At 44.3% G+C, this 14658-nt stretch overlaps 1 protein-coding gene across 1 annotated transcript in view; it reads left to right on the top strand.

The window, feature by feature from the left end:
- The window catches only part of TRAPPC11 (trafficking protein particle complex subunit 11), a 550973-nt gene that overhangs the window by 162459 nt on the left and 373856 nt on the right, over positions 1-14658 (top strand). Inside the window, exon 19 of the mRNA XM_069199334.1 lies at positions 4797-4952. Coding sequence (XP_069055435.1) covers positions 4797-4952 — 156 coding nt within the window. The remainder of the gene's footprint in view (positions 1-4796; positions 4953-14658) is intronic.

Genomic DNA, 14658 nt, shown 5'->3' on the forward strand with positions numbered 1-14658 from the left:
CTATCTCAGCGCGGCACCACTGATGTCACACTCACACACTGGAGCTGACAGTCTTGCGGCTCGTCTGCCCCTCACTGAATCCACACAACCTAATGCAAAGTTTTGCGAGCACCTTTAGCACAAATCTGTCGGTTTACTACAGGAAGGGTAACACATTCGCTTCAGAACTTTACAGAGATTTCACTTGAAGCCTCGGCCGCTACTCTCTCTTTCTCAGTCCCCGCATACACAAGCAGAATTCGACCCGCAAATTCTACTCTCGACTTGTCAATGGTTCGCCCTAGTGCACTTTAGAGCTTGCCAAATCTCCATCAAAGGTTTCACACATACTCTCTGACTCAAACTCGACTTGTCAATCACGCCCGATTGACCTACTAAACCGCACAGATTACAACATAAATCCAAGTGTCTCCTACACTTTTCAATATACTCCGGAGTCTTAGACCACGACGAGTCCGTACATAAACAACCAACCATGTGGATAATTGTAGGAAGTTGGCTCTGTATGTGCTATTTCAAAGTAAGGAATAGCATGCACAGAGTCCAAGGGTTCCCCTTAGAGGTAAGATAGTGGCAAACAGAGATAATACTAATGCTCTATTTTGTGGTAGTGTGGTCGAGCAGTAGGCTTATCAAAGGAGTAGTGTTAAGCATTTGTTGTATATGCACACAGGCAATAAATGAGAAAACACACACTCAGAGACAATTCCAGCCAATAGGTTTTTGTATAGAAAAATATCTTTTCTTAGTTTATTTTAAGAACCACAGGTTCAAATTCTGCATATAATATCTCATTTGAAAGGTATTGCAGGTAAGTACTTTAGGAACTTTGAATAATTACAGTAGCATATATACTTTTCACATAAAACACAAATAGCTGTTTTAAAAGTGGACACAGTGCAATTTTTACAGTTCTTGGGGGAGGTAAAGTATTGTTAGTTTTTGCAGGTAGGTAACCCACCTACAGGGTTCAGATTTGGGTCCAAGGTAGCCCACCGTTGGGGGTTCAGAGCAACCCCAAAGTTACCACACCAGCAGCTCAGGGCCGGTCAGGTGCAGAGGTCAAAGAGGTGCCCAAAACACATAGGCTTCAATGGAGAGAAGGGGGTGCCCCGGTGCCAGTCTGCCAGCAGGTAAGTACCCGCGTCTTCGGAGGGCAGACCAGGGGGGTTTTGTAGGGCACCGGGGGGGACACAGGTCAGCACAAAAAGTACACCCTCAGCAGCGCGGGGACGGCCGGGTGCAGTGTGCAAACACGCATCGGGTTTTCAATGGTTGTCAATGGGAGACCAAGGGGTCTCTTCAGCGATGCAGGCAAGGGGGGGGGCTCCTCGGGGTAGCCACCACCTGGGCAAGGGAGAGGGCCTCCTGGGGGTCACTCCTGCACTGGAGTTCCGATCCTTCAGGTGCTGGGGGCTGCGGGTGCAGGGTCTTTTCCAGCCGTCGGGATGTTAGAGTCAGGCAGTCGCGGTCAGGGGGAGCCTCGGGATTCCCTCTGCAGGCGTCGCTGTGGGGGATCAGGGGGGACAACTTTGGTTACTCACAGTCTTGGAGTCGCCGGAGGGTCCTCCCTGAGGTGTTGGTTCTCCACCAGTCGAGTCGGGGTCGCCGGGTGCAGTGTTGCAAGTCTCACGCTTCTTGCGGGGAGTTGCAGGGGTCTTTTAAATCTGCTCCTCTGAAACAAAGTTGCAGTCTTTTTGGAACAGGGCCGCTGTCCTCGGGAGTTTCTAGTCTTTCTTGAAGCTGGGCAGTCCTCTGAGGATTCAGAGGTTGCTGGTCCTGGGGAAAGCGTTGCTGGAGCAAGTTTCTTTAGAAGGCAGGAGACAGGCCGGTAGGACTGGGGCCAAAGCAGTTGGTGTCTTCTTTTCTTCTTCTGCAGGGGTCTTTCAGCTCAGCAGTCCTCTCCTTCTGGTAAGTTGCAGGAATCTAAATTCTTAGGTTCAGGGGAGCCCTTAAATACTAAATTTAAGGGCGTGTTTAGGTCTGGGGGGTTAGTAGCCAATGGCTACTAGCCCTGAGGGTGGGTACACCCTCTTTGTGCCTCCTCCCAAGGGGAGAGGGGTCACAATCCTATCCCTATTGGGGGAATCCTCCATCTGCAAGATGGAGGATTTCTAAAAGTTAGAGTCACTTCAGCTCAGGACACCTTAGTGTAGCCATTATGGTGCTGTGGAGTTTGTGTTTGACAGACTCCCAGACCATATACTCTTATGGCTACCCTGCACTTACAATGTCTAAGGTTTGGCTTAGACACTGTAGGGGCACAGTGCTCATGCACTGGTGCCCTCACCTATGGTATAGTGCACCCTGCCTTAGGGCTGTAAGGCCTGCTAGAGGGGTGACTTACCTATACTGCATAGGCAGTGAGAGGCTGGCATGGCACCCTGAGGGGAGTGCCATGTCGACTTACTCATTTTGTTCTCACTAGCACACACCAGCTGGTAAGCAGTGTGTCTGTGCTGAGTGAGGGGTCTCCAGGGTGGCATAAGACATGCTGCAGCCCTTAGAGACCTTCCCTGGCATCAGGGCCCTTGGTACCAGGGGTACCAGTTACAAGGGACTTATCTGGATGCCAGGGTGTGCCAATTGTGGATACAAAAGTAGAGGTTAGGGAAAGAACACTGGTGCTGGGGTCTGGTTAGCAGGCCTCAGCACACTTTCAATTCAAAACATAGCATCAGCAAAGGCAAAAAGTCAGGGGGTAACCATGCCAAGGAGGCATTTCCTTACAATAATTTTGAGCACAAAGCGCCAAACTCATGTGAAGTACGCCGACTTCCCTACTCTCATACCGCGGAGTACACCTACTCCTAATAAACAATGTTTACCTGGCCTAGATACACACAAATTTCACAATCACCTGCAAAAAGGCATAAGCTAAGCAAGCGCAAAACCCTATACCACACACATTATGAAGCCAAGAACATTCCCAACTCACTTAGGCAGGCTCCTATGTCCCGGGAAAGTCATGGTGAACTTAGAAACCCATCATACCTCCGATTTGCATTATCACAGAAAAACAATTTAAACAATGATTCTTCGTCCTAGGGCCCCAAAGGGCCACACCGTCGCTCTGCTACCAGAACTGCTAACGCGTCCTTTTATGTTAATTTATTACACATTAGGACTCTTTTTAGGCCAATGAATCTTTTGACCCAGTTGAGAGACACCGTAGGACGAGATAACTGATCAATATGTCAGTCAATATATCAATAATGTCATCAGTATTTATCATCACAATACATTTCACTTTGGTCAAAGACATTAATCAAATTGACGACGCAACCATGACCTTTCAGCCATGAATAACCACACCGTTGATAGAATTTTATGAAGTTTATTCCCTATTAGTTACAATCCAAAATTAGGTGCGTCAATCTCAAAGCCAAGAAACACAACAGCATAGTTACGATATGGCAACTTTGGTAAGATTTCAATAAGGCAAGAATCATAAACATCAGAATATAACACGGCGCAAACATAGATCTGAATACAGCAAAGTGTCAAATACACGTCAGTTCAACATAGCATAAAGTCAGTCGTTTGTCTATTTGCGTCAATTTAGTGATCACCTGTCCTAACCACTGATTAGCATTGGCATGTTGGGCTTCATGCAAAACAATTTAGAACACCAATTTGGAAAACATCTAGCTATGGTCTCTGTCAGAATTGAGCAGTTGGTACCTAGAAAGGAAAAGCAAACAGACAAATTACAAATTGCATGGTCATAATTACCCTCCAAAGATTAGGTCAGCGCACAGGTTCAGTCTTCGTCTTCAGGACATCAGTCAAAACGCCATCAATCAAAGTTCAACTAAAGGGCATAAGGGGCACTCCCCTCTTAAGGAGGAAAAGTGTAAATGGGCCGTCTATGGGTGAGAATGGTTTTAATAAGTCTCAAAGTCACCAAACAGAGTAACCGAGTTTATGGATAAAATCAATAGCATTCCCTACCTAATTCTAATTCCCTTCTGTGACATGGGTTTTTATCCCTTTTTCGTAGTACATTTCCCCAAAATTCTATTGGACACTTACTATACCCCACTATCTTGAACCTATCAAATTTAGCATTTGGTAATCCCAATTATCATAGATACATTCGTCTTCCAAGTTGAAGAAAAAGAACGTTTGCAGGGTCATGGCCCTTTGCGAGTCAGCACACTGGAAAAACAGAAAAATGCATTTAATATGAGAGCTGGGCAGCTAAATCTTGCAGCGCACGCTAACTTAACATAAACATTTTATTCATCATTATTAGTTTGCGTATACATTGGTGGCCATTTACCGTGGTTACAATTCAGGTGTGCGTTTAAGCAAAACCGCTATTATTATTGTTTTCTATGCAGCATCATTACATATTGATATAAGCATTTCATTTTAATATGGGTTAAGTAAGCTACGCTCTCTCACTGACACCCTCACTACTCTGACTTTGACCTGCTTAGAATAGCATCTGCTTGTGAGAGGATCTTAAGGAACTAAAAGGTGAGGCAAGCAATGACTTACTGGAGGCACATTTTGAGGGGGATTGTGAATTGAAAGGCAACGTTTATCCTTAAATCATGTAGCTTGAAGATTTTTTTTAACATTGGGTATAAACTGGTTTGATTATCACACATTCTGTAATTCTGGTTACTTGTTCTTTACTTACTTTGTTACTGCAACTTGAGGTTTTATTACATCATTCGGAATTTGCTGTCTATTTTGCATGTTTATGTATGTTGGTCTGTATAAACCCAATGGTAAACTAATTAATCATTGACATGTAACAATTAATTTAACTTTTCTTGCTTCAGGAATACAATCAGTACTGTGTGGTGGAACATGCATGTCCATCAAGTGAGATTATGGAGCTGTCTCCACAAGGGACAATGTGTCTAGTTCCTGGGAAAACAAGAAAATTCACTTTCAAATTTGCTGCAAAGACTGAAGATGTGGGGAAAAAAATAGAGGTTTGCTACTGAGCTTCATTATAGTTTTGTGTGTAGATGATAATTAATTCACTTAAAGAAAAGGTGACAAATTATACAGGAATAATAGCACAGCTGTAGTGGTCTTTTTGCTTTAAGTTTGGTACGCAGTTACCCACTAAATCTCTAAATTAAGATATGAAAATAGTAATCACAGTTGGTAAGGGGAGTATGCACACACTAGACAAAAGAGAAAATGTGTACATAATTATCTAGCTCCACCAAGTATCTACCTCCTCCTCATGTGATCATCCACTGGACGTGCACTGGGAGTAACTTAGAAATCCAATTAGATTTTTCCAAAATCCTGCCATAATGTTTTCTGATTGTAATGGCTGTTCACATTTTGAAAGTAGGATTAATTCAACAACCTCAACCATCAGTCACCGAATACGAGAACACTTTTAGTCACAATAACATTTTCTCAATCATAAAAGCCAGAACCAGGTTGTTGGAAATCACATGTATCAAAACCATTAATGCCCCTTTCAGAATTGTCAGTCTAGTTACTAAATCAACAGTGTCAAACCTCAGACCAACATTAATTAACTTTAATGCAATGCCATATAATAGAATTATATATTTTGTATGCGGTGATGTAAATAGAATATGAAAACTGTTATAAGATAGAATTACTATATGCATATTTTGAAATACAATTGCAGTATTTGCTGTTGAGTTCAATTTTGAAAAACTTTGAGTATATGCATCCATGGCAGATATTGTACCATTTCTCCTGATCAGATTAAGGGCCTGATTTAGAGTTTGGCACAAACAGGATGGATATCCTGTCTGCTGTATTACGATTCCATAATATCTTACGGAAATGGTAATGCGGCAGACAGGATATCTGTTGCATTTGTGACGTATAACCCATCCACCAAACCCTAATTCAGGTCCTAAGTCTTTTCCTACTAATTATTGCTTTCAAAATTAACATGATGGCCTGGGTGATATGACTGACTGTAGTCAGGCCATCCCATCGTGTGTGCCTTTAGTATTGACCATTTGCTGTATTGATGTTGGTCAAGCTCTGTGCCATATTTCTGCTTTGATTTATCCCATCTATGTTCAGCATTGACTCTTCCAAGCTCTGCTTAAAGCAGAATAAAGTGTTTTTCATATATACTTTACCTTTCAGAACCTAAAGAGAGAGAATGCACCATTACCGTTTGAACCAAGAAAGTTTATCTTGTTTCCTTGCCTTGCCCTTTCTGCAGGGGAACAGTGGTTTTCTAGTGACACCTGCTATGCGGCTGTTGTAAATGGGCACTTATATTGTAGCTTTGCTATTCAAGCCTATACAAGGGATGATTAAACTTTTGAGATTATTGATGAAAGTGGAACGCTGAAGAGTCTATTGCCTCTTTTCCATCCCCAATGCAGTTCCACAAATCTGTCTTCATAAAACATTATTTTGCTACGGTTGTAAACAAAGTACTTACCGAAAACACAACCTATTACCTACAAGAAATATGATTGTAGTATTCAATGTGTTTTAGCAGTATGTTACTCAGGATTGTATGAAATGTACAATCAAGCATTCTGTCTTCTCGACAGCTGATAGGTTAAATAAGCAACACTTTTTGTATTTGAGAGCACAGTGGTGTTTCAAATATGTGTTGGTAAAATTATGACAAAAGGATCCAAACAAAAGCATCACTTTGCACCATCACTCTTGCCTGCCTCATCTTTTTCCTCCTAGTCCTCTTTCCTATCCTCCATCATTTTTCTCATCTCTTCATATTTCTTGCCTGCCTGTGTCCTGCAGTGTCTCCGGTTATGCTTATCTTCTCATTACTCGCTGTCTTTGCTCATGCCTCTGTTCTTGGTCTAATTTATTCCCTTCTGCCTCTTTTCATCCGTCCTGATCTTCTCTTTCCCTTACTTCCTTTATCCCGGCATCACATCTGTTTGCCCCCCTCTGACGTTTTTGTCCTTCTTCCATCTTTTGTCCATTTTCAAATTTTTTAGCCTCTTCTTAGTCCACCCAGTACTATATCCTGCTTTTTTAACTGCCTCATCTATCTCTCTAGCTTTCATTCTGTCTAGCCTCCATAAACCAATCTCAGATGCCTCTGCTCCATAATCTCATTTATGCTAGTAAATGCACTGACATCTCATCTTAGAATATCTCCTAGGTGCCAGACTGGACCAGAGACTTTTGTGGCAATGCTCCTTTGTACTGTCAAATGGCATCATTCGGCATGTAAGTGCCACACCTTCACACTAATGTCCATTCCTTTTTTCTCCCTGCACCTTCCAATGTGTTCTGGACCTCCAACCCCAACTTTGTCAGTCTTCCCAAACTTTTCCACGATGTACTAGTGAGTGATGTCCCCACCGAAAACGACAGAATTCAAATCATGCCTTTACGGCAGGAAGCGAATATCTGCCACAGACCTGCACAATTTGTGCTTTTGGTACTTGGGCGCCGGACACAGTTCTTGTCATGTGATAAATATGTTGTAATAAGCTTGAAGGCGTTTTGAGACCCAGAGGCAAGTTGTATGTCACCAAATACTAGAAGTTTCAGTCTTCACACAGACCCTGCACCTCCTCCAAGTCGCAGGTTGCATCCCAAGGCCATTTCTATGACCATTCCACTTCGTACACCCCTAGTCCTCCAGTAAGTCCAAGTACCAGCTCAGGCATAAGAAAGTGCAGTGGGCACCATCCCACCACTCTGACTCCGAAGAGAATGCACAAGGGCATCAAGATATAAGTCGTACTCAGTCGCAGTCACTTGCCATGGAACATCTTCTTCATTTGGTACCAAATCGCCATGAGCTACCAGGTCTATTGTCGACCCCGCAGCAGATCCAGGCCTTCAATGAGGTCATGCTATACATTTTCAGTATGCATCTGGTTTCCTCTAGTGTGCCTTTGGGTCCCACAAAACTGTAGTGTCCTGTGGTGGGGTTATTGCTAGCAGGTCTATCCTGGATGCCATCTGTCTTCTTGGGAACTGCTTTGGGCCCCATACTGACTCTGGTACACACTTTAACTCTGGTGCTAATTTCATGCTTGTTGTCCCTGCTACAGTGTCCATTCTGACACGGATAGATGATCCAGTGAAGATGTCTGCCAGTTGGTTGACATGCACCCTGATTCCTAACCCTGTGCCTCTACTACATGACAACTATCTGCAGAGACTCCACTATCTTTTTAGCTCGGACACTGGTCGTGTGCCAAAATAGGGTGCACCCCAGGATATTTATGATGATGATGATGATGGTGAGGGATGATCAAACCCCCTCAATTACACTAATGATCCTTTATAGCTTGAAGGTACTAGAATTACTGCTGCCTTCCTTTGAGACTAAAACAAATGTTTTGACAGACGTTCTGCAGCTTGGGAACTTCAGCATCTGAGCCCTCAGTTAAAGATGAATGCACAGTTACTCTGATGACTACCTAGTCGAAATCATGTTCTTGCTCACCTATTAGTCAGGAGGTGACCAGATCATAGATCAGCACCCAGTGATCTAGATTTTATCTTCAAGCAGCCTTTTCCAGGGAGTCTCATTGAACAGGCCTTGTCCAGTAAGATGAACCCTAATTCATTTCTAATGAGTCCTACAAACAGAGAATCTAGAAAGATTGATGCCTTTGGCAAACACATTTCCTCTGCCAGCCTGGCATTGTGATCCCTAAAAAGAAGCTGTCTGTCTGTTTGGCTGATGAACACATGCCATTCAGAACATGACTAGCAAGCTCTTGACAGCAGCCTCGGAGGATTTTAGGGCCTTTCTGGCTTAGACTGTTCTTGATGGGCAGGATGTGAGTAAGAATCTTTTCTGCGTCAGTTTAGATACCACTGACTGCATTGGCAGGACAGTGGTACCAGGGTTGGACATGCATGGGTAGCAGCGCTCTGTTTTTCCAGGGTTGTATAGGCCTTGCTAATGGATATGCTCTTTGATGGGTCTCATGTCTTTGGAGAGAAGGTGGACTTCACTTTGGAATGCTTTAAGGACAGCAGAGCTAAAGCGCATTCTTTCGGGTTTTTGACCCATCGCACCAGTTAAGGAAATTTAGGGATGTGGTTCCCGCAGACCTGTGTGCAGGCCATGGGGAACATCAGTCCTTTAACTCCACTTTTCACACCTCAGTAGCCATCAAATGCTTTAGTTTGCTCTCAGTGGCAAGTTCTCATATTGGGATTTTTCCAACAATGTTATGGCCCAATCCTTGTAACAGGCTTTGCTCCCACATCAATATCTTATAATCCTTATGTATACTTCTGGTGATTAGCCAATTCCAGTCATCGATTAGTACCAAAGTAGTGTTGGTTTCCTTCCTCTTGTTTGTTGTGTGAATGCTGGACAGTGTTTATCTGATGACCACTATACATTTTCTGCTCATTTGTAATTCACAATAGCTTTTTTCTGACTTAGGGTTTTGTGCCTGTGTATTGCAAGACAGAGTTCCTGTGTAGTACACACTGAGGAGAGTGTTGATGGATTTGGTTTGATAACCCTGTTGCCTTGGTTTGAAGGCTTTACTCTTTCTTTTTTTTATTGGTACTTAGCAAGAAGCACTTCTCCTAAATTCCATCCTTGTAAATCTGACATTTAGGATTACAGTTGTTGAACAAGGTTCTAGACTGTCTCTTCCCCTTATGCCTTCTTACTCCCCTTACCACCATCCAGCCTCTCTATTGCTGGTGGTCGAGGTAGAGACTCTGTGTTTGGCCATAAGCAAACAATATACAAAGGTGGAATCCTAGAATTGAGACTGTATGGTAATTATTCACAGAGAACCTAGAGCTGGATAGGGAGGGCCATTTATAAGAATTGTCAGTTTTGTTGTTTTCTTAATATTGCCATTTTCCAAACAGGATCTCCTGATCTGAGGCTAGTTTTTTCGTTGCATTTGAAACTATTTTAACTTAAAATGGGGCATGTAGGGCACATATGAAGAGACCAGTATGATGAAGAAGGTATTAGCATCTTTGAACTACAATGTCTGTCTCCCAAACATTGAGTGAAATGAAGGTGTGGTCTAAAGGATACAACATTTAAGACAAGAGCATTTAACCAGAAGACTGAAGCTTGTATCTTGGTCTTTCTCCAGGATGTTCTGTGCTCTTTGACCAAACCGTTTATCTTTCAGTGTGTCTTTTTGCTTTAATTTAATTTAGAGATGAACAGAAAATCAAGTTGAAAAGAGATCCTTCTGGAATTAGGAAATCTCAGAAAGCCAATACCTGATGGGTTCAATTTAAAAGTCAGTTCTGGCACAGTGTGCATTCCTCCTTACTTGTGGATGACCTCCCTCATCTGTACAGATGCAGAGATATCCCACATTCAGGCTCTATCACATTAAATATTCTTCTCTAGCAGGCTCATGCAGTGTGCAACCCAAACATACTTGGTGTTAGTAAATAAACTTGTATTCAGTTGTAACTGTATATGGGTGTACATTAACAGTTATAAGCTCTTAGCAATATCATATTTCTCTAGTTTAAATAGAGTGAACATTTTGCAAACCTGTTGCAATTTTCACAGTAGACATGTTTGTAAAAATATTTATATACTATTTTATGATAAGGCAAAGCCTTGTGGCGCCCTAGGCGAGAGAGACGGGCCACTGGAGAGCGCACCCTGGGACAAAGCAGAGCAGAGAGAGGACAACATCTCTGGCTGTACTCCCTTGGAGGAGACGCTTGCTCCCCTGGATGGGTGTGGGCAGGGAGCACAGGTGTGGGAACTGTGCGGCCCTGGGGGGGGATTCAGCCTGGCACTCCCCCGTGCGATGGACCTGTGCCTGAGGCGGTGAAGTGACCGAGCCTGAGGGAGTGCAGATCCTGACACTGGAATTGCATACTTCCTCCTGCGGGGCATCTCCCCTCTTGGGAAGTCGCGGGGGTGCAGGGACCTGAAACGGTGGCCTGGCCCCAAAGGCTCTTAGAGAGGCCTAATTGGTGCTTGTGGGCGGTCCTGGAGACAGACCTGGAGCCTGGGCCCTGAGGAGGAAAGGCTAAATTGAGGCCCAGCGGCAAAGAGGTGGGGCCTAGATTCAGAGAGGCTGATGGCTGAAGCGGCTTAGTCAGAGTGATGCAGTGGTGCTGAAGAGGTGGAAGGGCAATAAGACGGGCAGTGTTATAATCTAGGTAAGACTTTTCAGAAGTCTGCAAGGCTGCCTGTGTAGGCACCTGGAGTTGCCAGCCATGGGCCCCCTGGATGTTACCGGAGCCTCAACCTCTGTTAAAGGCCTTGTGACGCAACTTGTGGGATTTCTTGGCCCTCAAGGTGGTATCCAAAGAAGGAGAAAATCACCTCCACATGTATATCTCCAAATTAATAAGTGGGTCAGAGACTGTCTGGACCATAGGGTAATGGACTCCTCCTGAACCCCATAATACCTGAGGGCTGTGGGAGCGAAAGCCTCAGACTGAGTCTGGGTTGAAGGGCCTAGGATGCTGTGGGAGTCCTTGATCGGACCTGCCGAGTGCACAGCAAGAGCGAGCTGTCTCGTGAGTCTGGTGGACTTGACCTGGGGAAGGACAAGCAACCAAAGTCAAATGCCTCTCAGCTGCTCTTTGATAAGTATACTACTCCGGCAGCGGTCCGAAGTGATGACAACATGGAAGCCTTCAATGCTGGGTCAGGGGACACAGATAGGATCTTGCAGGTGATCCATGCATCCCAGGTTGCGGTAGAGAATAAAATGGGGAAATACAAGTTGATATGGTGCTTCATCAGGATCTGAAAAACCCTACAACCCAAATAATTGACACAGAGTACCGTGTATCAGCAGTGGAGGATGAAGTCACGGACTTGAAGACCAAGTTAACCATCTTCTCACTCGTACTCCCGTGCTCCAACTGCGGATGGAAGATGCAGAAAACCACACAAGACAAAATATCTTACGGTTTGTTGGATTCCAGGAAGCAGTTGAGGGGTCACAAGTTGTAAGCTTCCTTGAGGCATGGCTGACATCATGGATGGCACCAGATAGAATGTCCCCATGGTTTGCGGTGGAGTGTGCACAAAAGGCTCTATCGTTGAGTACTTCTCCCCTTCCCCACCCAGTGGTGCTGCCCAGGGCTATCATAGCTCGCTTCTTTATCTTCCGTGACTGGGACTGTATCCTGAAAGAAGCTCACCTACAGTCTGACCTCCTGGTGAATTTTTCTGGATTACTCACTGCAGGTCCAGGTGCGTTGACGCTCGTATGAACTGGTCAAGTAAAAGCTGAGGGCACCCCAGCTTGCTTATACGCTCCTGTTCTCAGCTTGTCTTAAAGTGCTGCATTCTGGAAAAGCAATTTTTTTTTTGATACACCGGAATCAGCATGGGAGTGGTTTAAAAAACGTCACATGCAGCGGGATGTCCGATCGTCTTCTTTCTCCACCTTGGATACAGGCCAGGGGGATCGCAGCTGGGAAAGCCTTGCCACCAGAAGAGATCTTGCACCAGGTCTCGCAGGGAGGGGGAGGATGGGTTAGGTGGCGCAGCCTGCCTTTTGCTCGCCGAGTTCTGGCTTCTCGGCGCTGCCGCTGCGGCAACAAAAAAACTCATTTGTCGGACTTGAAGAACAGAGAGCAGAGGGAGGCACGAGATGGGGATAGACTGAGCCAGAAGCCATTGGTTTAGTCTAAGCTACATGGATTAAGTTATACCATTTACATTAACACTGTAGTGAATCCTAGTTTGTTTTAATCGGATACAGGAGTTAGCTTAGCCTTTGGCTTGCAGACTCGTGCCCCCGTCACCCAGTGACTTTTACCCTACTTAGCTTGCTCTGTTTTAGCACATTTATTTAATTTAATATTTTAAGATGGCTGCCTTGTTTTGAGTTAGGCCCATGCTTTAGTTTGCCTTATCAGTGTTGCCGCGCTAATGCATCAATATCAAGTGATAAAGATAAACTGTAGGTGTTCACTTTAAGTACTTTCCTTCTTCATGCTTTCGAGGGAATTGTTTATATTAATTACCGTCCCAAGCACGCCTTGTTATCTATTGTTTGGGAACAAACCTACTTCAGGGGTCCAAGTAGATCTGTATAAATACTCCTCACTTAAACAGATAATCAGAGCGAATCCGACCAGACGCCACCGCTGCTATCGATGCTGCACGTCGCCTTGACGATGACCCAGTCTTCGTGTCCCTACGAAGTCTGAGCTAGAGACCTCATTCCAAGGTAACGATGGTTGGGGGCTCTTCTCATAGACATGTCATTGGCAGTTTAGGTTTAACATACCTATCTCTCTTTTAGGTTAGAGTTTAGGCCTCTCATGCTAGGGTATTGGGACATATTACACACTTCATGTCATTTCATGATATTGAAAGACGGTGGGGGTCTTTGTATCAATGACTCTTGTCTTTACCATTCTGTTTCTTGCACGGTTTATTATCCTAATCATTGCAGCCTATGCAACTTATCGCAGATTGCAGTTTTGCTAAAATAAAACCTATTGAAACTTTACTGCATCTTCTTCATTGCCTGTGTGTGTTTGAGACATGTTGTTATTGTGAGAAAGGGGCAATCTCCGTTTAACCACAACACTCTCTGAGATGTCACACTCTTGAGTCCATGCGTAAAGGCTGCCACAAATCAGCCTTTTACTGTTTGGGTTTCTGGTGAGGTGCTGCTTGTGAGCCAGGAGAGTTGGGACGACAGTTGCAATTTGTTGTAGGACTAGCATAGTCGCTTACAAACATAAGTACTGTCATCCTTAAACAAGCAGCCTTGCCTAGAGCAAGAGTCCAACTACGACACAACGCCACCATCAATGGTGTCTAGGCACTAATTTGCGGATACCCTGATCATCACTGTCTCACAGACAACAGGTACCCTAAGTACCATTATACAGAGATGTCCATGGTCTTGGGGAAGATCCTCCTCAGCAGAACAGGGAGCACCTAAATAGGCTGTAGGTTGTTCGAGCTCGAACTCATAAAAGGACTTTACTCCCCACCTCTTTACTCATTACACAATATGGCTAACGCCATAGACATTCCTGAAAATGCTAGTCAAGCATTAACACTACACCTAGTAGTGCATGGCTTAACAGAGCGGGAATGTCACATTCATTGTAGAAGCTAGTAAAGCTTATCAAACAGAAACATTCTACTCTTGGGTCACCTTTCCTGAGGAAGACCGAAGATCATTCAAGTTCCACACATACAGAATTGCAAACGTACCTCAATGGTCCCAAGCATACCACTATCTTGAGATTCCGATTACTTATCAAGAACACCAGAACTGGTTTAATGGTGCCCTACCACATGTAATACAACAAGTAAGATTAGGTCCCTTAGGTAATGATGGATCAACATGGCCTATGTTTGCCACGTACACACCTCACCGAGGCATTCAAAATATGCAGGCAGCAGACCTGCGAGACTTGTATCTTGAACTAGTAACACTATACAATTGACTTGTTCAGTTGTAATGGGAATTCTGAACACTACACCAGTGCGTCCAACACCACCAGCACCTCCTGGATACCAATTGGCTACTGGGATTAATTCACAAACAGTGCATACTGTCATGGGTAAGGCAAACAGAACAAGACAAAATCCCGTTCTGGATAGCCCCGAATATTAGAACGTCACATGCAGAGGGACGCCTGATCATCCTTTTTCCCGACCTTAGATACAAGCCGGGAGGGGGGATTGCAGTTGTGGAAGCCTTGCCGCCAGAAGAGGTCTTGTGGGGAGGATGGATTAGGTGG

Source organism: Pleurodeles waltl, chromosome 1_2, assembly GCF_031143425.1.
Source record: "Pleurodeles waltl isolate 20211129_DDA chromosome 1_2, aPleWal1.hap1.20221129, whole genome shotgun sequence".
Lineage (NCBI taxonomy): Eukaryota > Metazoa > Chordata > Amphibia > Caudata > Salamandridae > Pleurodeles > Pleurodeles waltl.